A 27,645-nucleotide genomic window follows, 5' to 3' on the forward strand; every position below is an offset into this window, starting at 1 on the left:
TGAGGCTGCTGGATGGTGCACCTGCTCCAGGTGCACCCTTGCAGACGTGGCTGGTTGTTCTTTGAGGCAGCTTGGCCTTGCCTGGCATACACAGGCCCCAGCTACTTACACACTGCTCCGAATCAGCTTTTCCCAGGGTCTAAGTCTGGCCAGGGCCACAGAAGGCCGAGTCCCATGGGTGGTAATTCTGCCTGCTTTCTGCACTTGAACATAAAGTCCTCCTCAAGACGGCCTGTGGTCTGCCTCATGGTAACCAACAAGCCTGCAGTTCCATAGGAGCCCTGAGACATGGACTGGAACCCCAAAGGCAGCGCACACCCTGCTCCTGATCCTGCTGCTCATTTCCTCTATATGGTTCCATTTTTAGCACGGTAGTTGTACTGAGCCTTGTGCATGCCAGGCAAGGCCAAGCTGGCTCAAAGAGCAACCAGTCACCTCTGCAAGGGTGTGCCAGGAGCAGGTGGAGCAGCCACCAACCTCACTCGCTGATGGACATGGTACATCAGTTCTTCTACCCCAAAAGGTAAGGCCGAGAAGTAGACCACAGGCCATCTTGAGGAGGACTTTTCATTCAAGTGCAGAAAGCAGGCAGGATTACCACCCAGGGGATTCGGCCTTCTGTGGCTACAGTGCCACACGAGCCCTGAGGCATGAACTGCTGCCATCTCCTTTATGCAAAAAGTAACTTACAATGAATTAAACAGTTCAAGGTGCCGTCTGCTTTTCCTCAGGCCTCTGCTCTATCAGTCATTAGGTGGAAGCCACTCAGCCTGTGTGAACCTGGCCATCCCTGCGTCCTTGAGTAGCTGAGGCTGCTGGATGGTGAACCTGCTCCAGGTGCACCCTTGCAGAGGTGGCTGGTTGCTCTTTGAACCAGCTTGGCCTTGCCTGGCATGCACAGGCCTCAGCTATTTACACGCTCCTCTGAATCAGCTTTTCCCAGAGTCTAAGTCTGGCCAGGGCCACAGAAGGCCGAGTCCCCTGGGTGGTAATCCTGCCTGCTTTCTGCACTTGAACATAAAGCCCTTCTCAAGATGGCCTGTGGTCCGCCTCTTGGCAACCAACAGGCACGCATTGCTGTACGAGGCCTGAGGCACTGACTGGAGCCCCAAAGGCAGTGCACACCTTGCTCCTGAGCCTGCTGCTCGTTTCCTCCACATGGCTCCATTTGTAGCACGGTAGTTGCACTGACGCTTGTGCGTGTCAGGCAAGGCCAAGCAAGCTCAAAGAGCAACCAGCCACCTCTGCATGGGTGTGCCAGCAGCAGATGGAGCAGCCACCAACCTCATTCACTAATGGACATGGTACATCAGTTCTTCTACCCTAAAGGTAGGGCCGAGAGGTAGACCACGGGCTGTCTTGAGGACAATTTCATGTTCAAGTGCAGAAAGCAGGCAGGATTACCACCCAGGGGACTCGGCCTTCTGTGGCTACAGTGCCACACGAGCCCTGAGGCATGAACTGGTGCCATCTCCTTTATACAAAAATTAACTTAAGATGGATTAAACAGTTCAACATGCAGTCTGCTTTTCCTCAGGCCTCTGCTCCTTCAGCCATTAGGTGGAAGCCACTCAAGTTGTGGGAACCAGGCCATTGCTGCATCCTTGAGTAGCTGAGGCTGCTGGATGGTGCACCTGCTCCAGGTGCACCCTTGCAGACGTGGCTGGTTGCTCTTTGAGCCAGCCTGGCCTTGCCTGGCATGCACAGGCCCCAGCTACTTACACACTGCTCTGAATCAGTTTTTCCCAGAGTCTAAGTCTGGCCAGGGCCATAGAAGGCCGAGTCCCATGGGTAGTAATCCTGCCTGCTTTCTGCACTTTATAACATAAAGTCCTCCTCAAGACGGCCTGTGGTCTGCCTCTTGGCAACCAACAAGCCTGCACTTCCATAGGAGCCCTGAGACATGGACCCCAAAGGCAGGGCACACCCTGCTCCTGATCCTGCTGCTCATTTCCTCTATATGGTTCCATTTGTAGCACGGTAGTTGCACTGAGGCTTATGCATGCGAGGTAAGGCCAAGTTGGCTCAAAGAGCAACCAGCCACCTCTGCAAGGGTGTGCCAGGAGCAGGTGGAACAGATGCCAACCTCATTCACTGCTGTTCAGGGTACCTCAGTTTTTCTACCATAGAGGTAGGGTCCCAGTGCCATCTGCTTTTCCTCAGGTATCACCTCCATCAGCCGTCAGGTGGCAGCCATTCAGGCTGTGAGAACCTGGCCATCCTGGCGTCTTTGAGTCGCTGAGGTTGCTGGCTGCTCCACCTGCTCCAGGTGCACCCTTCCAGAGTTGGTTGGTTGCTCTTTGAGCCAGCTTGGCCTTGCCTGGCATGTACAGGGTCCAGCTACCTACACGCTGCTCAGTCACCTTGCCCTGCCTTGGCCCACATTCTATGTCTGGCCAGGGCCACAGAAGTCCAAGTCCCCGGGGTGGTAATCCTGTCTGCTTTCTGCACTTGAACACGAAGTCCTCCTCAAAACGGCCTGTGATCCACCTCTTGGCAACCAACAAGCATGCAGTGCCTTCCAACCCCTGAGGCACTCACTGGAGTCCCAAAGGCAGCGCACACCCTGCCCCTGGGCCTGCTGCTCATTTCCTCTACATGGCTCCATTTATACCACAGTTGTTTCACTGAGGCTTCTGCATGCCAGGCAAGGCCAAGTTGGCTCAAAGAGCAACCAGCCACCTCTGCAAGGGTGTGCCAGAAGCAGGTGGACCAGCTACCAACCTCACTCGCTGATGGACATGGTACATCAGTTCTTCTACCCGAAAGGTAGGGCCGACAGGCAGACCACAGGCCATCTTGAGGAGGACTTTATGTTCAAGTGCAGAAAGCAGGCAGGATTACCACTAAGTGGACTCGGCTTTCTGTGGCCTACAGTGCCACACGAGCCCTGAGGCATGAACTGGTGCCATCTCCCTTATAAAAAATTAAGACAGATTAAACAGTTCAACATGCCATCTGCTTTTCTTCAGGCCTCTGCTCCATCAGGTGACAGCCACTCAGGTTGTGGGTACCAGGCCATTCCTGCGTCCTTGAGTAGCTGAGGCTGCTGGACGGTGCACCTGCTGTAGGTGCACCCTTGCAGAGGTAGCTGGTTGCTCTTTGAGCCAGCTTGGCCTTGCCTGGCATGCACAGGCCTCAGCTACTTACACACTGCTATGAATCAGCTTTTCCCAGAGTCTAAGTCTGGCCAGGGCCACAGAAGGCCGAGTCCCCTGAGTGGTAATCCTACCTGCTTTCTGCACTTGAACACAAAGCCCTCCTCAAGATGGCCTGTGGTTTGCCTCTTCGCAACCAACAAGTACGCATTGCCGTACGAGGCCTGAGGCACCGACTGGAGCCCCAAAGGCAGTGCACACCCTGCTCCTGTGCCTGCTGCTCATTTCCTCCACATGGCTCCATTTGTAGCACGGTAGTTGCACTGAGGCTTGTGCATGCCAGGCAAGGCCAAGCTGACTCAAAGAGAAACCAGCCACCTCTGCAAGGGTGTGCCAGGAAAGGGGGACCAGCCACCAACCTCACTCACTGATGGACATGGTACATCAGTTCTTCTACCCTAAAGGTAGGGCCGAGAGGCAGACCACAGGCCGTCTTGAGGAGGACCTTATGTTCAAGTGCAGAAAGCAGGCAAGATTACCACCCAGTGGACTCGGCCTTCTGTGGCCTACAGTGCCACATGAGCCCTGAGGCAGGAACTGGTGCCATCTCCTTTATACAAAAAAATTAACTTAAGATGGATTAAACAGTTCAACATGCAATCTGCGTTTTCTCAGGCCTCTGCTCCATCAGTCATTAGGTGGAAGCCACTCAGCCTGTGGGAACCTGGCCATCACTGCTTCCTTGAGTAGCTGAGGTTGCTGGCTTGTTCACCTGCTCCAGGTGCACTCTTGCAGATGTGGCTGGTTGCACTTTGAGCCGGCTTGACATTTCCTGGCATGCACAGGCCCCAGCTACTTACACGCTACTCTGAATTAGCTTGTCTCAAAGTCTGAGTCTGGCCAGAACCACAGAAGGCCGAGTCTCATGGGTGGTAATCCCGCCCGCTTTCTGCACTTGAACATAAAGTCCTCCTCAAGATGGCCTGTGGTCTGCCTCTTGGCAACCAACAAGACTGCAGTTCCATAGGAGCCCTGAGACAGGGACTGGAACCCCAAAGGCAGCACACACCCTGCTCCTGAGCCTGCTGCTCATTTCCTCTGTATGATTCCATTTGTGGCACGGTAGTTGCACTGAGGCTTGTGCATGCCAGGCAAGGCCAAGCTGGCTCAAAGAGCAACCAGTCACCTCTGCAAGGGTGTGCCAGGAGCAGATGGACCAGTCACCAACCTCACTCGCTGATGGACATGGTACATCAGTTCTTCTACCCCAAAAGGTAGGGCCAAGAGGTAGACCACAGGCCATCATGAGGAGGACTTTATGTTCAAGTGCAGAAAGCAGGCAGGATTACCACTCAGTGGACTCGGCCTTCTGTGGCTACAGTGCCACACGAGCCCTGAGGCACGAATTGGTGCCATCTCCCTTATACAAAAATTAACTTAAGATGGATTAAACAGTTCAACATGCCATCTGCATTTCCTCAGGCCTCTGCTCCATCAGTCATAAGGTGGCAGCCACTCAGCCTGTGGGAACCAGGCCATCACTGCTTCCTTGAGTAGCTGAGGTTCCTGGCTGGCCCACCTGCTCCAGGCGCACCCTTGCAGAGGTCGCTGGTTGTTCTTTGAGCCTGCTTGACCTTGCCTGGCATGCACAGGCCCCAGCTACTTACATACTGCTCCAAATCAGCTTTTCCCAGAGTCTAAGTCTGGCCAAGACCACAGAAGGCCAAGTCCCCTGGGTGGTAATCCTGCCTGCTTTCTGCACTTGAACATAAAGCCCTCCTCAAGATGGCCTGTGGTTCGCCTCTTGGCAACCAACAAACACGCATTGCCATACGAGGCCTGAGGCACTGACTGGAGCCCCAAAGGCAGCGCACACCCTGCTCCTCAGCCTGCTGCTCATTTCCTCTATATAGTTCCATTTGGACCACGGTAGTTGCACTGAGGCTTGTGCGTGCCAGGCAAGGCCAAGCTGGCTCAAAGCGCTACCAGCCACCTCTGCAAGGGTGTGCCAGGAGAAGGTGGACCAGCCACCAACCTCACTCGCTGATGGACATGGTACATCAGTTCTTCTACCCTAAAGGTAGGGCCGAGAGGTAGACCACGGGCTGTCTTGAGGAGGACTTTTCATTCAAGTGCAGAAAGCAGGCAGGATTACCACCCAGGGGACTCGGCCTTCTGTGGCTACAGTGCCACACGAGCCCTGAGGCATGAACTGGTGCCATCTCCCTTATACAAAAATTAACTTAAGATGGATTAAACAGTTCAACATGCAGTCTGCTTTTCCTCAGGCCTCTGCTCCATCAGCCATTAGGTGGCAGCCACTTAGGTTGTGGGAACCAGGCCATTCCTGCATTCTTGAGTAGCTGAGGCTGCTGGATGGTGCACCTGCTCCAGGTGCACCCTTGTAGAGGTGGCTGGTTGCTCTTTGAGCCAGCTTGGCCTTGCCTGGCATGCACAGGCCCCAACTACTTACACGCTACTCCCAATCAGTTTGTCCCAAAGTCTAAGTCTGTCCAGGGCCATAGAAGGCCGAGGTACCCTGGGTGGTAATCCTGCCCGCTTTCTGCACTTTATGTACATAAAGTCCTCCTCAAGATGGCCTGTGGTCTGCCTCATGGTAACCAACAAGCCTGCATTTCCATAGGAGCCCTGAGACATGGACTGGAACCCCAAAGGCAGCACACACCCTGCTCCTGAGCCTGCTGCTCGTTTCCTCTATATGGTTCCATTTGTAGCATAGTAGTTGCACTGTGGCTTGTGCATGCGAGGCAAGGCCAAGCTGGCTCAAAAAGCAACCAGCCACCTCTGCAAGGGTGTGCCAGGAGCAGGTGGAACAGCTACCAACCTCATTTGTTGCCGTTCAGGGTACCTCAGTTTTTCTACCATAGAGGTAGGGTCCCAGTGCCATCTGCTTTTCCTCAAGTCTCAGCTCCATTAGCTGCCAGGCGGCAGCCACTCAGGCTGTGGGAACCTAGCCATCTCAGCTTCCTTGAGTAACCTAGGTTGCTGACTGCTCCACCTGTTCCATGCGAACCCTTGCAGAGATGGCTGGTTCATCTTTGAGCCAGCTTGGCCTTGCCTAGTATCCACAGATACCAGCTACCCACTCACTCCTCCAAGTCAGCTTGTCCTGTCTTGCTGCGAAATTCTAAGTCTGACCATGGCCACAGAAGGCCGAGTCCCCAGGGTGGTAATCCTGCCTGCTTTTTACACTGGAACATAAAGTCCTCCTCAAGAAGGCCTGTGGTCCGCCTCTTGGCAACCAACAAGCATGCAGTACCTTATGACCCCTGAGGCACTGACTGGAGCCCCAAAGGCAGTGCACCCCCTGCTCCTGAGCCTGCTGCTCGTTTTCTCTACATGGCTCCATTTGTAGCACAGATGTTGCACTGAGGCTTCTGCATGCCGGGAAAGGCCAAGTTGGCTCAAACAGCAACCAGCCACTTCTACAAGGTGTCCCAGGAGTCGCTGGATGAGTCACCAACCTCACTCACTGTCGGTCAGGGTATATCAGCTCTTCCACCCTACAGGTAGGGCCCCAGTGCTACCTGCTTTTCCTGAGGACTCTGCTCCATCAGCCATCAGGAGGCAGCCCCTCAGGCTGTGGGAACCTGGCCATCCCTGATTCCTTGATGGGGTGAGGTTGCTTGATGGTCCACCTACTCTAGGCACACCCTTGCAGAGGTGGCTGGTTGCTTTTTGAGCCAGCTTGGCCTTGCCTGGCATTCACAGGCTCCAGCTACCTACACACAGATACTCCGAGTCAGCTTGTCCCAAATTCTAAGTCTGGCCAGGGCCACAGAAGGCCGAGTCCCCTAGGTGGTAATCCTGCCTGCTTTCTGCACTTGAACATAAAGCCCTTCTCAAGACGGCCTGTGGTCTACCTCTTGGTAACCACGAACCCTGCAGTTCCATAGCAGACCTGAGACATGGACCCCAAAGGCAGCGCACACCCTGCTCCTGAGCCTGCTGCTCATTTCCTCTATATGGTTTCATTTGTAGCACGGTTGTTGCACTGAGGCTTGTGCATGCCAGACAAGGCCAAGCTGGCTCAAAGAGCAACCAGCCCCCTCTGCAAGGGTGTGCCAGGAGCAGGTGGAACAGCTACCAACCTCATTTGCTGCCATTCAGGGTACCTCAGTTTTTCAACCCTAGCGGTACGGTCCCAGTGCCATCTGCTTTTCCTCAGGTCTCACCTCCATCAGCCGTCAGGTGGCAGCCACTCGGGCTGTGGGAACCTGACCACCCCGACTTGTTTTTTTGTTTTGTTTTGTTTTTTGTTTTCTTGGCGTTTTTTGTTTTTTCTTTTTGTTGTGTTTTGCATTGTTGTTGCATTGTTGTTGTTTTTGCAGCCATAGGAGATTTAGCCAATTCAGATGCCTTGCTATCCACAATTTGGAACATTCCTTTAGATTTGACCAAGTCAGGAAGAGATGGGAGAAAAATGAAACAACAACAATAAAATCCCAAACACAAACAGAGTTCAGCAAAACTAACAAATGCACAATCCATATGATTACTGAGTGTTCTAATGGTAAGAAGAAATTAAAAGCAGCTGGTGGGTAATCTTACATTTTAGTCATCAAGGGAAAATTTTAAGACAAAACTCTAATTCAGCTACTTACCTGGAAATAAGGCTCAGGCTGGTCATAGTTCTCTGCCATCTTAGAAGCTGGAAAAAAACTGACACTCACCTTCCCTGTAAGAAGCAAGCTGAAACTCAGGAAAGGAGGTGCCTGCTCTCCATTGTCATGGAAGCAGGAAAACTTGCCTTCCTTGTTGGAAATGAGTAAAACTTCAGAAAAGAGTTGTACAACAAAATCAACTTTAGATCTCAACCAAATTTTGGGAGATCAGAGGCTCTCTGTTAAGCTCCCCAACCTCAGCAAATTATCCTATTGGTTTGGGCAATAAAGATAGCCCAGGTTGGTATCAAGCAACAATGAGATTTCTCAAATGTCAGGACCACCTTTGTAATGTCCTTCTCTTTTTTTTACCTTTAATGGTATAGTCTGTTTTGTCAGGAACTAGGAGTGCAACACCTGCTTTTCTCTGTTTTCCATTTGCTTGAAAGATTTTTTTCCATTCCTTTATTTTGAGCCTATGTATGGCACTGCATGTGAGATGGGTTTCTTGAAGACGGCGCACTCCAATGGGTATTGTTCTTCATCCAGCTTGCCCCCATGTCTTTCAATTGGAGCATTTAGCCCATTTACATTTAAGGTTAGTAATGGTACATGTGGATTTGATCCTGTCGTCATGCTGTCAGATGGTTATTTTGCAGACTTGTCTATGTGGTTGGTTTTTAGCATCACTGGTCTGTGTACTTCAGTGCAATTTTGTAGTGGCTGGTGGTGGTCTTTTCTTTCCCTATTTAGTGCTTCCTTCAGGAGCTCTCATACGGTAGATCTGGTGATACTGAATTCCCTCAGCATTTGCTTGTATGAAAAGGATCTTATTTCTCCTTCACTTATGATGCTTAATTTTGCTGGACATGAAATTCTGGGCTGAAAATTCTTTTCGTCAATAGCAGTTGGTGTAGGTTGGGGTGTGTGCTGCACTCCTGTGTGCTGTCAGGGCAAGTACAGCAAAATCAGGTCTCAGAGGAGAACTCTCTCAAAAGCGAACCCCCAGCGCAGCACAGTTGCTCTACACAAACGTGGCCAGACTTCTTTTTTAAGCAAGTCCCCTTTTTAAAGAGGGGAACTCTCAGATCTGATCTCTGCTGGGCAATCTTGCACATGAGATGTGGCTGGTCTGACCTCAGCATTCCTAAAGTGCCAGGAAAAAGTTTCTCAAAAGGGCAAGTGGACCCTAGAGAGAGAGCTGTCCCTGCCCTCTGGGCTCCACATCACCTGACTTGCTGCTCCACCACTTTGCTTCTATCCTGGGTGCTCCATCCCGGAGACATGTGTGTCAGCAATCACTTAGTGTGATCAGCCCAGGATGGAGGGTCTGTGCTGTGGGCCCAAGCCAGGGTTCCCTGTCTGGTGATGAGCAGTGGAGGGTGTGTCGTGCACGTGGGAGACGGACTGGCTTATTCATTGGGTAAACTGCAGCTCATTGGAGGTGTTGTTATGGCACTTAGGATCTTTGCTCCCTTGATATTCTGAGGGTAGCAAAGGCAGTTCCACTGCAGAGGCCGTGGCAGAAAGGATTTCAGTGGCTCCTGGAAGCTCTGTCCAGGGAACTGGCAGTTGCTGCTGGCTTGATAGGTCCGGTGTGGGCTGGCTGGAGGCCCAGGCCAGGAAGACCTGCCCATCAAGCAGAGAGTCCGGCCACTTTTCTGTAAGTTACTGTGGTATGCTGGGGGTCCTCTCCCATCCCTAATTGCCTCGTATTTTCCAGGGAAGATGATAGCCTGCCCCTTCCTCTGGGAGCTCTATACCACTGAGGTGCGAACCTGTTGCCAATCTGAACACACCTATAAGATGTGGCTGGAGGCAAGTGGAGAAGTTTCACCTAGTCAGGAGGAAGAACAACAGGGACTTGCTCTAAAAAAACATCTGGCCACGTTTTTGTAGAGCAGCTGAGCTGTGCTGGGGATTCACTTCAGCCCCTGGTTGCCTCAGACACTCTGAAGCCCTAAGGCTGAAATGGCTGAGTCGCCCAAACAGTAAACAGTCTGGTCCTCCCCCTGGGAGCTCTGACTCAGGGAGGCCTGAGACCTCTGTCAGCCAGAGAACAGCAGTCAAGGTAGCCGGAGACCCTGGTTGAAAGACTTCACTCGCTGACCAGAAATGTGGTCAGTGACTGACGTAAACAAGAGGCTGGACACATTTTCATAGCGTGGCTGTGCTGTGCTATGGTACCTTTTCCACCCCTTGTCAGCTTGGGCTCTCCAAAGCCTGCAGGCCAGAACGGCTAGTCATCCAAACAGCAAAGGAGGTGGCCTGCCCCTCTCTCTGGGAGCTCTGTCTCAGGAACATTTCAAATTTCCATTGGTCAAGGAATGCTGGTGGAGGTAGCTGGAGGCCCCAGTTGGGAGGTCCTGTCCAGTGAGGTAGAACAGGATCAGGGGCCTGCTTACAGAAGCAGTCTGGTAAAGCAGCTGCGCTGCGCTGCGGGATCTCTTCTGCCCCTGGTCAGGGCAGGCTGGAATGACTAAGTTGCCTGAACAGGAAAGATGGTGGCCTGCCCTGTCTTTTCTCTCAGAGTTTATCTTGTTTGATGGAGCTTAATTTTTAGCCTGTTGATTTTACTGTCTACATTAGACTTGTTCAGAAAGAACCTGATATCTTTTAGGTTAGATATATGAGAATTCACTGTTTTCCGTAAATAAACCTGTTCATGTCTTGTTCTCTGGACAGAAGTCTCTTTCAGCTATCTGACTTTGGTCACAATCACGTAGAGCAGTAGCCAGTAGCCAGTCCACAATGACATAATTGAATTTCCATTTACAGTGTTTCCTTGGTGTGTCTTACATTGTCCAGAACTAAGCATTTTATTCTCAGTTGTCAAAATGCTAAGTTGTCCACTGTACTGAAATACTGTGAAATTCCTCAATCAATTTTTTTTAAGGTGTGCACTTTCATCCAATTCTTCTCAAGTCAGAGTACAGGTAAGCCCTGGCTGCCTCCAGCCACTCTCAGGGAGACCAAAAGCCTTCATACACCCTGAGTTGGGGTACAAAAAAGGGGGCCATGAAAACTGTTCAAAATAAAACAAAATTAAAAAGTATTAAGGCAAAGATTTTAAAAACTTTGCATTACGTAATTTACATAAAAGCAATGCTATCATCTCCCCTGTGTGAACTTGGGAGAGGACTGGGCCATTCTCCTTAGAGAGAAGTGGGGTGGCTTTTAGGAGGGCAAGGGGCTTCCTGAAACAATGCATCTCACAATATTTGAAATGACTATTGAAAAGAAGAACAATGTAAAATCAGAGTCCTCAGCCACATTGTAGAACTTTGGGGGATGCTCGCTCCAACCAACTGCTGTCACCTTCAGCATTCCAGTTTTTAAATCCTAAGTCAAGCCAATAAAAAAAAAAAAAATTGAAACAATAAAACAAATAAAGCCATGCCAATCTCATCTTGTTTTCTGCAAAGTTTGGTTTTGTTGAGAAAGGGTGTAACGCAACTAAGTCACAGTCCACCTAGAAGCATTTGCGGTGGACAATGGAGGGGCCTGACTCATCATACTCCTGCTTGGTGATCCACATCTGCCGGAAGGTGGACAGCGAGGCCAGGATGGAGCCACCGACCCACACGGAGTACTTGCGCTCCGGCGGAGCAATGATCTTGATCTTCATTGTGCTGGGCGCCAGGGCAGTGATCTCCTTCTGCATCCTGTCGGCCATGCCAGGGTACATGGTGGTGCCGCCAGACAGCACTGTGTTGCTGTACAGGTCTTGGCGGATGTCCACATCAGACTTCATGATGGAGTTGAAGGTAGTTTTGTGGATGCCACAGGATTCCATGCCCAGGAAGGAAGGCTGGAAGAGCGCCTCGGGGCAGCGGAACCGCTCGTTGCCGATGGTGATGACCTGGCCATCGGGCAGCTGGTAGCTCTTCTCTAGGGAGGAGCTGGAGGCCGCTGTGGCCATCTCCTGCTCAAAGTCCAGGGCGACATAGCACAGCTTCTCCTTGATGTCACGCATGACTTCCCGCTCAGCCGTGGTGGTGAAGCTGTAGCCACGCTCAGTGAGGATCTTCATGAGGTGGTCAGTCAGGTTCCGGCCGGCCAGGTCTATGCGCAGGGTGGCATGGGGGAGGGCATTCCCCTCATAGATGGGCACAGTGTGGGTGACCCCGTCACCAGAGTCCATCACGATGCCAGTGGTACGGCCAGAGGTGTACAGGGACAACGTGGCCTGGATGGCCACGTACATGGCTGGGGTGTTGAAGGTCTCAAACATGATCTGGGTCATCTTTTCTCGGTTGGCCTTGGGGTTGAGGGGGGCCTCAGTGAGCAGGACGGGGTGCTCCTCAGGGGCCACACGGAGCTCGTTGTAGAAGGTGTGGTGCCAGATCTTCTCCATGTCGTCCCAGTTGGTGATGATGCCGTGCTCCATGGGGTACTTCAGGGTCAGGATGCCTCTCTTGCTCTGGGCTTCGTTGCCCACATAGGACTCCTTCTGACCCATGCCCCCCATTATGCCCTGGTGCCTGGGGTGCCCCACGATGGAAGGGAAGACAGCCCGGGGGGCATCGTCGCCCGCAAATCCAGCCTTGCACATGCCGGAACCATTGTCAATGACGAGCACGGCGGTATCATCATCCACGGTGAGCTCATTCAACTGCATAGCCTTTAAAAGATCATCATCCTCTTTTTTCATGCTTTCAATTTCCTCCAAATATTTCTCTTCTCTTAGCTGGCTCTGATGTTTCATCGTGTCTAGCTCCAGTCTTAGCATGGCAATTTCTTCCTGCAATGTACTATTTTCGTGCAAGAGATCTTTTTCTTTCTTAGGACAAAGAGAAACCTAAGTAAACAAAGGGAACTTTTAATTAGCACTCAATAGAATGACATATCATGATTTCTTCTGAAATTAAAGAATGACATTTATATTTGTATAATGAAAGAATTCCCATAGTGGATATTTAACTGGAAAAACATTGGACAAAACTTCAAATCTAAAAGAGTGTAAATTCCAAAAAGTTGAAATATTTATTTAAAGACTATGAAAAATAAATCACTAGAGGATTTTTAAGAATTTCAGAATTGGAAAAGCCTTTCTCTGAGTTACAAAAGAAACCCAGAGGTTAAAGTTCTTTAAGTTCCTTTTACTGAAGAACGTACCGATATTCTACATTTCTAATATTTTTATACTCAGTTATAAGAGTTACATTTATTCATAACGGTTAAATCTAAGCATTGTACCCTTCCACAATGTACACATCTGCATCTAAGCACTGTACCCTTCTACCCTGTACACGTCTGCATCTAAGCATTGCACTTCTACATACAACACTGAACTCATTTAAGATCACGATTCTTAAAAGGAGAGGTCAAAAAATATATACAAGATGCAGGATTTTCCCCAGGTCTCCTGATGCTACTTCTAGTGATCCTCCACAAAATCACTTCTGGTGTAAATACATAAATACAAAAGAAGCCTTTTATTTCAAAATATGAATGGTAAATAAGATAGAACTTAGAGAGATTTTCTTAGCAATCACAAGATTATTTGCCATTGCAATAACTTTTCTTTCCTCTTTACAATGTTTGAAACAGTAGTAAGTGTGAAATAAGGGAAATACACTGAAATATTTCTCTGGGAACAAAATGCTTATCAATAAATTATCACTAAATGTATATCATGGCACGCCATTGTATTCAAAGCTCTTTGCATTGAAATGAGAAACTTCTTGGAGCAAACTGTTCCTCTCTGCAAAAGCAAGAATAATAACATCCACAATGTGGCCTCTGACCCAAGTATACATTTCCGACTTTCCTATCAGTGAAAATAATCAATTCACTTCTCTATTAATATTTTTAAAAAATAAACTAATGTCCAAAAACTGGAAAATGTGTTTTTACTGGCAAAACTTATTTTTGATATTAGAAAGATCATCAATTCTTATGAAAAATATCAAATGCTTCTCCTTTGGATTGAGGCCATTGTGAAGGTCACTACTCGACTGCTGCAGGCAAATGGAATTGAATTCAGAACCTGGCTTTATCCTCTATGTACATAAGTAGACATATGACAAAGGATATATAGAATATATTCACACATATATATGACTTAAAAATCCTTTATATTTCCAAAATACATCGTTTCTTAAATATATATACACATAAAAACATTTGAAAATAACTAAAGAAAATACCTCAGAATTCATTTTCTTTTCAGCCACTTCTATCTGCTTTTGTTTATTAGTCAGAATCTCATCTTGTGATATTCCAGTGCTCTGTTCTTCAGAAATTTGCTTCTGAGTATCTTTTTGTTCATCACTAGAAGAAATTTTAATTTTCATGAAATACTGGAGGTGTCCCTAAAATGATCTACAGGGCACGATGGCGCCATCAGATGTCATTCACACAATGTGTATCTGCACATGAAGCCTAGACAAGGCAATGGGGTCTCACATCTGTTAACCCAGCTGCCTCAACCATGTTGGCACCAGGGACTGGTTTTGTGGAAGATAATGTTTCCAGGAACCTGAGGTGGGGGATGGTACCAGGATGATTCAAGCACATTACATTCCTTGTGCACTTTATTTCTATTATTATTCATACATAATGAAATAATTATATAACTCACCAAAATGTAGAATAAGTGGGAGCCTCTGCTTGTTTTCCTGCAACTAGATGGTCCCATCTGGGGGTGACAGGAGATGGTGACAGATCATAAGGCATCAGATTCTCATAAGGAGTGAACCTAAATCCCCTGCATGAGCAGCTTACAATAGGGTTCGAGTCACACTCCTATGACAATCTAATGCCACCGCTAATCCGACAGGAGTAGGAGCCCAGGTGGTAATGCGAGATTTGATAAATGAATTCAGTAAAGTCTCAGAAGTTACAAAATAAATGAATACCAATCAGTAGCACCACTATACACCAACTACGACCAAGCTGAGAGTCCTTATCAAGAATCCAATCCCTTTTACAAAGGCTGCAAAAAAGTGTGAAATACCTAGGAATATACTTAATGAAAAAGGTGAGTGACTTCTATAAAGATAACTGGAAAACACCACTGAAGAAAATAATAGATGACGCAAACAAATGAAAATCCATCCTATGTTCATGGACTGAAAGAACTGATACCGTGAAAATGACCATAGTGCCCAAAGCTGTCTACACATTCCATACAATTCCTACCAAAGTACCAATGTCATTCTTCACAGAGTTATTTTAAAATGCTGACATTGATGAAGGACCACAAAAGAGCCTGAATAGCAACAGATATACAAAGCAAAAGGAACAAATATGTTAGCATCACATGACCTGACTTCAAATTATACTCTAAGGCCACAGTAACAAAAACAGCGTGGCACTGGTATAAAATTAGATACATAGATCAATGGAACAGAATAGACAACTCAGAAATAAAGCCACTACAACCAAATGATCTCTGAGCAAGGACACAAAAACATACACTGGAGAAAGTACACGTTATTCAATAAATGGAGCTGGGGAAAAAAGATAGCCACATGTTGAAGAATGAAACTGGATCTCTGTCTCTCACCATGTACAAGAATAAATTCAAGATGGATTAAAGGCCTAAACCTAAGACCTGAAAACATTGGCCTAGGCAAAGAATTTATGATGAAGACCCGAAAAGTAAAAGCAACAAAAATGAAAATAAATAAATAAGACCCAATTAAACTAAAAGCTTCAGCACAGCAAAAGAAATAATCATCAGAGTAAACCAACAACCTATACAATGGGAAAAAATATTTGAAAATTATGAATATAACAAAGGACTAATATCTACAACCTACAAGAAACTCAAACAAATCAACAGGAAAAATACAAAGAATTCCATTAAAAAGTGGCCAAATTACATGAATAGACATTTCTCAAAAGAAGATGTACAAATGGTGAACAAGCATATAAAAACATGCTAAATATCTCTAATCATCAGAGAAATGTACAATAAAACAACAGTGAGATATCACCTCACTGCAGCCACAATGGCCACTTTTAGAAATCATAAAACAACAGATGTTGGTGTGGATGTGGTAAAAAGAGAACAATTATACACTGCTGGTGGGAATACAAATCCATACAAATCTATGGAAAACAGTATGGGGAGTTCTCAAAGAACTAAAAAAGTAGATCCTACCATTTTATCCAGCATTCTCATTTCTGGATATCTACACAAAAGAAATCGTACTCTCAAAAAGACACCCGCATACATATGTTTACTGCAGCACAATTCACAATATGCAAAGATACAGAATCAACCAGTGTTCGTCAACTGATGAGTGGAATAAAGAAAATGGATATATATATCTCTCACATCACATATATATATCATATATATGTCTGTGTGTATATACCCGAGACTGGGTAATTCATACACATACATACCTGAGACTGGGTCATTCATAAAGGAAAGAGGCTTAATTGATTCACAGTTAGGCATGGCTGGGGAGGCCTCAGGAAACTTAACCATAGCAGAAGATGAAGGGGAAGCAGGCACCTTCTTCATAAGGCCGCAGGAGAGAGAGAAGTGAAGGGGAAAGAGCCCCTTAAGAAACCATCGGCTCTTCTGAGAACTCACTCACTATCACAAGAACAGCATGGAAGCAACTGACCCCATGATCCAATCACCTCCCACCTGCTCTTTTCTCTCAACACCTGGGAATTACAATTTGACATGAGATTTGCATGGAAACACAAAGGCAAACTACTGGGGGGATATCATTACTTTTAAAATATCTAAATGTCATTATTTATAATTCAAAAATGTCAATTTTTATTAGTTATGATTTTATTTGAAAATAAAATGATCTGGTAAATTTTCTTCACTTTTAACCTATTCAGTCAAAATATGTAAAAAGCTGGATTTGCCAGCAGAAAATTGTAACTACTTTTTAATGCGATAAAAATGTATAACAATATCATGATTACTGTACAGAGAAGAAAGTGAACACGAAAAGAAAAGGAATTTAAAAACAGAGAATATCACTACCATATACATACATGACCTGACAAAGAGACTAAAATCTCCTACTGGAGATTATGTTAGGACTTGAGCAAAAGCTTCTAAAAATACTAAAAACAAAAACAAAACAATTATTTTCAAGAAATAAATTATACACAGAACTCTTCTGGTTAAGATGATGTATCAAAAAAAATCATCCTGAGAGCTATTATTAACCAATCCATCATAACCAAAACTGTAAGTCTATAATTCTGGAATATTAAAAAGTTTCATTTTGAACATAGTTAATGGAAGGCAACTTTTGAACAGAAAATTTCTGGTTAAAGTTGACTCAACTTAGGAAAGAACTGACCTGTAGCCATGGTAACAAGAAGCCACCCAGAGCCAGTTCAAAATCTAGTCAATCCATCAATGACCACTGCCCTTGCTCACCAACCCATATCCATGTGAGCAGCTTGCTTCTGAAAGACAGCCCAGCAGCAAGAGCTGCTCCATCAGAATAGACAGTGCCTGACCAGTGTACATCTTACTAGAGGAAGCAAAAAATTCCAACTCTGACTTTTTATTTCAAATACCAAAGGTCCATAATCCTTTGGAAAGAATTTGTGGTCCATTAAATTTACCACTCTAATAGTTTTTAATATAAAATACTAGTGGTCGGGCATGGTGGCTCACGCCTGTAATCCCATCACCTTGGGAAGCCGAGGCAGGTGGATTGCCTGAGGTCAGGAATTCGAGACCAGCCTGACAAACAGGGTGAAACTCCATCTCCACTAAAAATACGAAACTTAGTCGGGCGTGGTTGCGCGCACCTGTAATCCCAGCTCCTCAGTTAGCTGAGGCAGGAGAATTGCTTGAACCCAGGAGGTGGAGGTTACAGTGAGCCCGAGGTCACGCCACTGCACTGCAGCCTGGGTGACAGAGCAAGACTCTGTCTCTAAATAAATAAAATACCAGTAAAGTCTGCAATTCCTCTGACTCATTTTACCATAATTGCAATTATTATGATTACCAGTAAAAGAATAGTGAATAACCACAATATTGGGCTTTTCTCCCTAAGTGAAAAAATATTAATATAAACAATGTAGTGTATTATAAAGTGCCAAAAGAATTTTAAAAATGCATATAATCACCTGGCAAAATTGTTAAAATGAACCTTGTCAAACACTTTTTAAGTGAGACTCAATCAAACAACATATCCCGGATAAACTCCACTCGTTCATCCAATAACTATTTACTAGGCAGCTACATCTCATATGCTAGGCCTTTTTCTAGGAAGTGAGGATATGGTAATGAACAATAAAACCCCTATTCATGAGAGTGAGATAAACACACAATAACAACAGACAGGTAAGGCAAAATACACAGTATGTTAGAGGAGAAAAACTAAAGCAGGAAAATGAAATGTTTATGTGTTTGATGGGGAGGGTGGTGGGAAAGTCGGCATGGCCAGAAAAGCCCCTGCTGAGAAAGAGGATTTTTCTTTAATACAAAGAACATTGTATTTGTATATCAAAGACTCTAAAAAGTGACGATGTTAACAGAGTTGATGTCAAGACACAAACAGGTTTGAAGTTAGAGATGATAAACCACTGTTTCATTGAACCTTCCCTTGATTATGTTAGACAGCATCCCTGGTAGGCTCCCAGTTGAATCTTAAGCATGATGTGTCCTGGTGATACAATTGTAATTCCTTTCTGCTAGTCTTCGTTCTCTCTCTTTGTTTCCTTTTCCTTCATTTTCTCTGGACTAGGAATTGTGCTGGTACATGGTTCTTCCTCAGAAAGTGGTTATTCCTTAATGTGTTTCTTTTTACCCTTTTTCTTCTTAGAAAGCGGATTTTAAGTAAAGAACTGAAGAAATGGAAAGCTAGATGAATATCCAGATGCAGGGAACTTCTAAGGGCAGACAGAGGTGTGCCTGGAGTCTTCAAGCACTAGGGATAGGTAAGGAATAGCAAGAAGTTCAGTGTGGCTGAAGCAGAGCAAAAGAAGTAAGGAACAGAAGTTTAAGCAGGAGAGGTAACATGCCAGATGGTTTACTGCCTTTTAGTTATTAGGAGGAACTCTGCCACATACTCAAAGAGTGAAATGGGAGGCAATTGGAAGGGCTATGGTAGAGGAATGACACAATTTGACTTATGTTTTAAATCCATCTACTGAATTAAGAATTAATGAAAGGGGAAGTTTTTAAAAAACAGGACTATCAATTCCCAGTCTATGACACTCATCTAGACTGCAGATGACGGTGGCTCAGATGTACAAGATGGCTTCGGGATATATTCTTCAGGTAGGCCTGACATTTACTGAGAGATTAGATGTGAGGTGTCAGAGAGAGAGAAAGATGAGTCAAGAATGACACCAAGGTTTTTGGCAGAGCAACTGGAAAAGTTGCCCTTAACCAGGGGAGGAAAGACTACATGAGCTGTAGATTTCAGGAAGGCATCAGGAACCCACTTTTGCATCTGACAAGTGTGTGATACCCAATAGGTAATCAAATAGAGAAGTCAAGTAGGTGGGCTGATAGAGAGATCTGGAATTAAGGAGAGAGACCTGAGCTGGAGACATACATTTGGAAATCACTAGCATATACACAGTAGAAAACGTCACGAGGGGCAAGGCACGGTGGCTCACGCCTGTAATCCCAACACAGACAGACAGATCACCTGAGGCCAGGAGTTTAAGACCAGCCTGGCCAACATGGGGAAACCCTGTCTCTACTAAAAATACAAAAATGAGCCAGGCATGGTGGCGTGCACTTGTAATCCCAGCTACTCAGGAGGCTGAGGCAGGAGAAGCACTGGAACCCAGGAGGCAAAGGTTGCAATGAGCCAAGATCATGCCACTGAACTCCAGCCTGGGTGACAGAGCGAAACTCTGTCTTAAAAAAATAAAAAAGTTATGAGAAAGAAGATTGAGGACTGAGGTCTGGGAAACAACAATGTCCAAAAGGAGAAAGATGGGGAAGAGCAAGCAAAACAGACCACGATGAACGGACTAGAAAGGCAGGAGGAAAAGCCTGAGAGGGTGAGGTCCTGAAAGCCTAGTGAAGATGCCATTAGGGAGGAGATGTCCTTCACTGGCTCAAATATTGCTGACAGATTAAATGAGGTATAAGAAAAAATGCCTAGATTTAATTACAGAAGAAAGTAGTGATAACCTTAAGAAAAACAACTTTGGAGGAGTGCTGACACCGAAGACTTACTGGCATTGAGATCAAGAGTGAATGGAAAGAAAACCTGAGTTCGTGAGTATAGACAGTTCTTTTAAGGACATCATACTTAACACAGTCATGACTGAGAATGATGTAATTTTCTTCCACAGTCATGGAAAAGTGATAGACAAGAAATAGCAGTTTTCAAATTGTATATAGCAGGTGGAGTTTTCAAATTTTATATAACAATTATGTATTTTAAAGGCTATAAAAATTATATACATATGGCATTAAAAAATTCCAGACTGAGATATTAAAGGTCCCTTGAACATTTCTAGATTACATAAACTGATTATCATTTTGTTCATGCTGACACATAAAGACCAAGAAATACTAAAAGTTTCAAGGAGAGTATTTCTTGCTTGATAAAAATCAGCCAATTCTAGGGCAGTTGATACTCATCAAATATACAAAGTCATTGATCACAGTAAAATACTGAGTTCTACTAACAGGAATAAAGTGGGAGAAATGCAGAAAATAATCTTATTTTATAAATGAAGTTTTAAAAATTTTATGAAGCTACTGTTGAAAAATATGGTGAGATGAATACTGAAATATATCCCTTTCTCAAAGGAAAGATAATGTTACACGCAGGGGACTTTTACAAATAAGAGTCACTGCATTAGCAGCACCTTCCTTTTCGCACAAGGGTCAGAAAATAAGCACCTGTGGACCAAATCCAGCCCACTGCCTGTTTTTGTAAGTCAAGTATCTTGGAACGCAGCCAGGCTTACTGACTCTACAGTCCATGGAGTCAATTAGCCGGGTGTGACGTTGCACACCCGTGGCCCCAGCTAGTAGAGAGGCTGAGAGGGGAGGATCACTAGAGCCCAGAAAGTCAAGGCTGCAGTGAGCTGTGATTACACAACTGCACTCCAACCTGGGCAACAGAGCCCAGTGTCAAGAAAATAAATATACATAGTCCACAAAGCCCAAAATATTTACTAACTGGCTCTTTGCAGAAAAAGCTGGACGACTCCTGGTTCAGTAGATAAAAGATCCTTTGATGTATTTTAATAAAATTTTTACCCAATACACTGAAATGTTTATATTAAATCTAGATCCCCACATACAATCCCTCGGCAATATTCAGATTGAGGGTCCAATATTTCAGCATTCAGGCCACTGACAACAAAAATTTAGTCACTAGCAATCTTGTGGCTAACAAGGTACAGTGTCAATGTAGCATGTAGCTTCCATTTGCAACACAGCAGCTATTACAAGAATTCTAACAAGAAATCTTAAGATGCGTCATCAAACTAAATGCTTTAAATACATTTTAATTGTGAAATAATCAGTACGCTCTAGATCTAACCTCATTTTTTAAAAAATGGTTGCGTACTACCTTATTTTGGGGGTATAGAAATTGAGCTATTTCCTATTGATAAGGAATTAGACTAGCTCCAACTTTTTGATATAATAATGCTATAATAACTATCTAGGTAAGTATGTATGTAACATATCTATACAAACATCCTTTGCATGTATTATATATCCTTACTATGTTATATATGTGTGTGTGTGAATATGCCACTAAATTAATGCTCAAAATGTATTTACTAACAGTGTATGAAATGTCTTTTTCAACGAAACCATTTCCTTTGCAGCAACATGGATGGAGCTGGAGGCCATTATCCTAAGCAAACTAATGCAGGAACACAAAATCAAATCCCACATATTCTTACTCATTAGTGGGAACTAAACAATAAGAACTCATGGACACAAAGAGGAGAATAACAGACACTGGGGCCTACTTGAGGGTGGAGCATGGCAGGAGGGAGAGGAGCAAAAAACTACCTTTTGGGTATTTTGCTTCTTATGTAGCTGAAACCTCCATGATACAGTTTACCTATATAACAAACCTGCACATGTACCCAAGAAGCTAAAATAAAAGTTCACTAAAAAGAAAAGAAAATGCCTTTTCCCTCACATTTGCCAATACTGGCTATTTTTCAAATAAATTAATGACCGGAAAAAATGGTAACTCATTGTTTGCTGATTTTCATTTTTCTGATTACCAGGCAAGGCTGAATATCATAGTAAAAGTATAAAATGTGTTCATCATGAATATTAGCCCAAATTAGGATTAGTTTGACAGCACATGGTTGTCTCCTGTTAAATGCTGCCATAGGCTTACCTGTGACACTCTTCATTCTCAGTGTCAGGAAATTGCTGACTTCCAGGTGTTCTGCTCTTGCTTTGTGGAATTAATCCATCATCACCATTGCCAGCAGCGGCACCATCAGCCAGGTTTTCTGGTAATCCCATATGATTACTTCCATGCTTCTTCACTTCTTCTTCAACCTTGAGTGGAAGTTTGATATTAAGGATGGTTATCGCTTTATTGAATAGAAAGGATCTTTTCAATTGATTTTATCACTTGAGCAAACTGTTCATTATTAAATCATTATTTTAGTCATTAAAAATATTTCACATTTAAATTTAATCATATATACAGAACTATTAGCATAAAATTTTATGATGTAATTATCATTAGTATCTCACTAAAATTTTTGAAACGTTTGCTTGATTTCTGTTTGACTGAATAAAACAGAATTTTCCAAAATTCAAACAGGGCCCTCCTTCATTTTATGCTTTTATTCCCAACCACTCTTCAGAATCTTATATATGTATTTGCCCCATTTGACTCATGGGAACACACACATAAAAAGACAAAGACGCAAAATGTGTCTCCTGTCTTTACCACCTAGATTTTACATTCAACAGTCAGATTTAGAGGATGAGACACTGTGGGGCTTCAGGAGTAGAAAGGAAGATTGCCCTTTTCTGCACTAAGATATTCTTCTCCCACTGCCTTTGATCATTCCTTTTTCATTTGGTTCCTGGGATATCGAAAACATGATGGTGCTCCCTGAAACATGGGAACCAAAGTTTGCCACAACATAAGGAGCAGAGTGAAACTGCTGAGGTACAAGCGCGGAATTCCAGAAAATGAGATGCTCCCTAGATTTCACATTCAATAGCCATACAATTTTCCAGCTGGAAAATACACAGAATAAGAAATTGTCTTCTTTAGTCACATTATCTATTGATAATCAGACTAAAACCAAGAAAGATGAAATGACTGATCCAAAGCTCCTAAAGTGGCATTACTTAGCATTTTAAGGCACCATTCAGGATTATTCCATAATAATGAAAGAATATCTCTAGGGTTTGCATCTCTTTAAAACTCAGTATACAGAATTCTTTCTGAGTTAAATATTAAAATTTTCACTGATGATTTATGCTACTTACACGATAGGATCATGTATGCCTAAATTTACTACACTTTGTTAAGCAATGTAACATAAAAATCTAATTCAACAGCAACATTTGAATATAAAGGTATACCTCTCTGTCACAATCCTTATTTATTTCTGGTTCTTCAGACATTTTCTGCAAATGCAAAAACAGAAGGTTAATCTGCTTGCTGTATTTCTGTGATGTCTCCTCTTTCGGAATTCATGTTTTTTAAATAATTTTATTCTTCAGTAATCAAGTATGGACAATGAAAAATAAGAAAATAATTAAAATTAAAATTTAACTGCTAAAATAATTAAATAATTAAAATTAAGAATTAACTTTTTAATCTACATGTAGCTACTGCCACATCACTGGCTTCTAACATGTGAAAAATTATTCACTTTAGACAAAGGGAGAAGAAAAGCATGAACCAGCAAACAACTTTTCACAATTTGTTTGGACTAAACTTAATTTGTTATGTGTTAAATCTACCAAAAATGAATTAGCAAATGATTTGTAGTGTTCCAAAGGCTTCCTCACTTGAAAAGGGTTTACCTCACGAAACCCTAACTAGTGAGCCCCTACAGTGCACTGAAGCCCTTTTTTAAAGATTCCTAACTGAACTATAGGCATGCTTTAAATTATTAGGAGCTGAAATAAACACTAAACAGAAAGAAATGCAAATTCTTAAATTTTAATTGAAGTTATATGCTGTAATATGAGAGTGTTATGTATCTAGACTATGTGCTTAGGTCCAGTTCTAATATATTCTAATGTGTACTAATGACAGTGGGTAAAATTGTTTAATAATCTGTACTGATTTTCTGCAACTGTAGTAAGTTCGAATGTTACTGTGTTTGTGCCCCAATGCAAAGGTCCCATTCTGCAAGATGTGATTCTTGGAATAGGCAGTTGGGTTGCTTTTATGAACCTGGTTCCCTCCCTGAACAGAAACGCTGAGGTCAATGAGAGACCACAAGGCAGAATATATCTTTAACCTTGGTATCAGTGACTGACAATAGAAAACTGCAGATTTTCAATCACTGGCCATGATTGCTCCTTAACCATGAATCCAGCTCAGGGACCATCGGGATTACATTGTTCATAATTCTACTGCTTAATAACATAATCCAATAGTTGATGTTACTTTCTTTATCATGTTAGGGTGTTTTAAAAATAAAAGAACAAAGTTCTGGAATTTGTTTTTGCCTCTATTCCAAAAGGAAAGATTAGCTATAAGCTAATCAAAAAGGCAGATGAGAATATTTTAAATAAGAATACTGCAGAATTAGAGTATCTTAAATTTTACAGTGGTTATGTTTTTGAAGTTAAATATCAAATGTCAATTAGAATCCATTGATTCTTCTGTTAATGAGATTGCTGAGTTAAAATAAATTTTAAGAATCTATTTTTAAATTCTTAAAAAAAAGAATCTATTGATTCTCAAAACTTAGCCCAAAACGTAATTTCATTTGGACTATCTAATATTATTAAAGCAAAGAAAACAACATTAAATCAAAAATTTAAATTTAAAAGTTTCCATGCCTCTGGCTGGCTATTTTCACTGCCTTTAAGCCTTTGTGACTCTTCCTCTGATGTCAGCTTTAAGTCTTGTTCTGTTGAGAAATCCATGTATTCAGTTAAAATGAACCACTTAGAACAGTTAAAAACTATTGTCTTTATAAAAATAGATTTAAGACAACATTTTATTTTATTTCATAAATTCAGGGTTTAGTCTTTCATGAAATAGTTACTTAGGAAATAATTCTCCAAAACTTCAACAAACCACCTGGGGAGACACCTGATGTGATTCACTCACAAATTCATCCACCCAACAGAAATGAACACAACCACCAGAAACACAACTTTAAAATACAGTAGAAGCGTATAAGGTGACACGATATGTTGTTCTCCACTTCCTAACAGTGAAGCAGTAAATGTAATGAAAAGAAAATTTAGTTTTCCTGCACTTAGCTACTCTGACTCTAAGGATAGCAACCGGCAGGGCCCAGGAAAGGTCTTGGTGACCCTGTCTGAGAAGCCAGAGCCCACAGGTATGGGCTCCAGACATCCCAGAGCAAGGTTAAGAAAACAAATTCCTTTCCCGTCTCCCCTTCCCCTCAGCATTTACTCATACCTATTTTTATAAATGCGTATATTTTGCAAGTTCCTGTTTTCCTTCAAAGCAGCTGCAAGGTCACAGGCTATGCTGAGGTTGCAAAACTGTCACTATATGATTAGTTGCCTTTATTCTGCTTCTGGAAGCTTGCCTATATAAGCCAAGCCCTCCCTTTTTTCAGGGCTCAGCTTTTGGATGCAAATCTGCTGAGCTGATGTGCACCTAAATGAAATCCTCCTGTTTCACCTGCAGGGTCTCTCCTGCCTCCTGTTTTTTGCAGCAATAGTACCTTAGAAATGATTTCCAAAATTACTACTGACTGACACCTTTATTAGTATACAATGTCTTCCTAACATCTAAAATGTTTCCCGCCAGGATTCTGACAAATTTATTTTTTTTTTCTTTTTTTTTCTTTTTTTTTTTTAGCTGGGGTCTTACTCTGTCACCAGGCTGGAGTGCAGTGGTGCATTCTCAGCTCACTGCAACCTCCGACTCCCTGGTACAAGTGATTCTCCTGTCAAGCGGGGATTACAGGCACGCACCACCATACCCAGCTAATTTTCGTATTTGTAGTAGAGACGGGGTTTCACCATTGGCCAGGATGGTCCTGATCTTCTGACCTTGTGATCTACCCGCTCCAGCCTCCCAAAATGCTGGGATTACAGGCATGAGCCACCATACTCAGCCTTATTTTCATCTCTTAAAACAATGCTATGTGAAGTCTTCCTTGATTCTGCATGTCTTTCCCCAAATAAACAGGTACCTCCCTCCCTGAGGCTGCCTTAGTACTTCAGTGATTTTTCTACTGCATCTTTACCACCTGAACTGTGCATTATTCCTCCACGTGTCTGTCCCCTCTGCTCCAAGACTGCAGAGGATAGTTCTGCACATCGTCTTACTCACATTTTACTCAGAAATTTCTTACTGAGTCCTGCTGGACTCATGCTAGGCATTACGGTTTAAAAAGAATGAAAATAAGGCATGTCAGGGATGGCTTTTCTAGAACACATGCCTAAGCAGAGACTGAAATATTGAGGCTAGCCAGGTTAAAAGGGTAGATGCAGGAAAGGGTGACAGTATGCCATGCAGCAGCAAGAGCAGGAGCGAGGCCTGAAAGAGGGAAAGGATTTGCCTGCAATAGAAGGATGAGTGAGCAGGGCATTACCAGCAGCTCAGTAATGCCAGAGAAAGGGCACACAGGGAAAAGGGCTAAAGACGGAGAGTGGGGCAGAAGGCAGATTATGAAAGCCTCACATCCAAGTTAAATACTAGTGTACAACCTGGAAAGCTGGAAATCATCTGACATTTCTCTCTGTGCCCCAAACCTTTCTCATTCAATTATCACTAAATCATATTGACTTTACCTCTTTTCTGCCTCTGCTTTATATTCCCACTACCACTGGGAACATAAACATTCACAAAATGGTTTTTATTTAAAAGAAAATGCCAACTATTAATGCGTTTTTTACATGAAAAAAATTAAGCAAAACAAATGAAAAAAGCATAACACCAAAAAAAGGCCAACATATTAAAATGAGTAACTGAGATTCTGAACTTTATTTCACCGTCGATGGGTGAAAACCTTGTAATACATTGATACTAGTCCAAGGATGTGTGATAAGGAAACTATAGCTCACTACTGCAAAAGCTTCCTTTGTCTCCTGGTTTCTTTACCTGGTTCCCTTCCATCAATCCCAGCAAACCATAGGCCACAGGCCAAATCTAATCTGCCTTATGGCTTTGTAAATAAAGTTTTATAGGAGCTCAGTCATGCCTGTTTGCTTACATAGAATCATCATGGCTTTCACACAACAACAGCAAACAACAGCAGGGTAAGTAGATATGACAGAGACCACATAACCTCAAATATTACCCACCTGGTCCTTTACAGAAAAAGCTGCTAACCCGTTTTACACCATGACCAGAAGGCCTTAGTACTCAAATTTAATCTTGCGATTCCCCTGCTCAAATGTCCCCAATGAGCCTCTGCAGCAAACACTGTGGGCTCCCTAGCAATAGCCATGCCTTATTCTTTCTTGCAGAAGAAACACAAGTCTATTGGGATATTTATTATCCCAATCCCCCTCCCTCCTCAGCCTCAGAAACAGAAACGTTTATTCTAAGCTAATCACATATTTGCCTTCCCAGTGCCTGGTTTGGGAATGAGCATGTGGTGTGACCCAGCCAATGAAATGTTACAGGAAGCCCCTTGCATGCTTCTAAGTTTTCTCCCTGTTTAAAAGACACATGCGAAGAAAAGCAGCTCTTGTGATGTTGTGCTGTGAGAACAAGATGTTGGGAGCTGCTGCGATTAGCCAACCGTGAAAGGAAACATGAATAAAACACTGCCAACAGCACAGCTGAAAGAGGAACAAGTGGGATACCTAAGACATCACTGAACAACCAAAA

At 43.8% G+C, this 27,645-nt stretch overlaps 1 protein-coding gene across 4 annotated transcripts in view; it reads right to left on the minus strand.

The window, feature by feature from the left end:
• The window catches only part of LOC117095186 (POTE ankyrin domain family member I), a 58,745-nt gene that overhangs the window by 16,913 nt on the left and 14,187 nt on the right, over positions 1-27,645 (minus strand). For 2 of the 4 annotated variants that reach the window (XM_033231920.1, XM_033231918.1), the window contains exons 4-7: positions 23,226-23,270; positions 22,012-22,178; positions 13,876-13,999; positions 7,793-12,524 (exon numbers count right to left, since the gene is read on the minus strand). In XM_033231920.1, the coding sequence (XP_033087811.1) occupies positions 11,196-12,524; positions 13,876-13,999; positions 22,012-22,178; positions 23,226-23,270 (1,665 nt within the window). In that variant the 3' untranslated portion in view covers positions 7,793-11,195. Of the gene's footprint in view, positions 1-6,803; positions 12,525-13,875; positions 14,000-22,011; positions 22,179-23,225; positions 23,271-24,662; positions 24,734-27,645 lie in introns of those variants that run through there. The other 2 variants (XM_033231921.1, XM_033231919.1) reach the window with 2 other exon arrangements.

This window comes from Trachypithecus francoisi, unplaced genomic scaffold (assembly GCF_009764315.1).
Source record: "Trachypithecus francoisi isolate TF-2019V2 unplaced genomic scaffold, Tfra_2.0 Lachesis_group13, whole genome shotgun sequence".
Taxonomy (NCBI): domain Eukaryota; kingdom Metazoa; phylum Chordata; class Mammalia; order Primates; family Cercopithecidae; genus Trachypithecus; species Trachypithecus francoisi.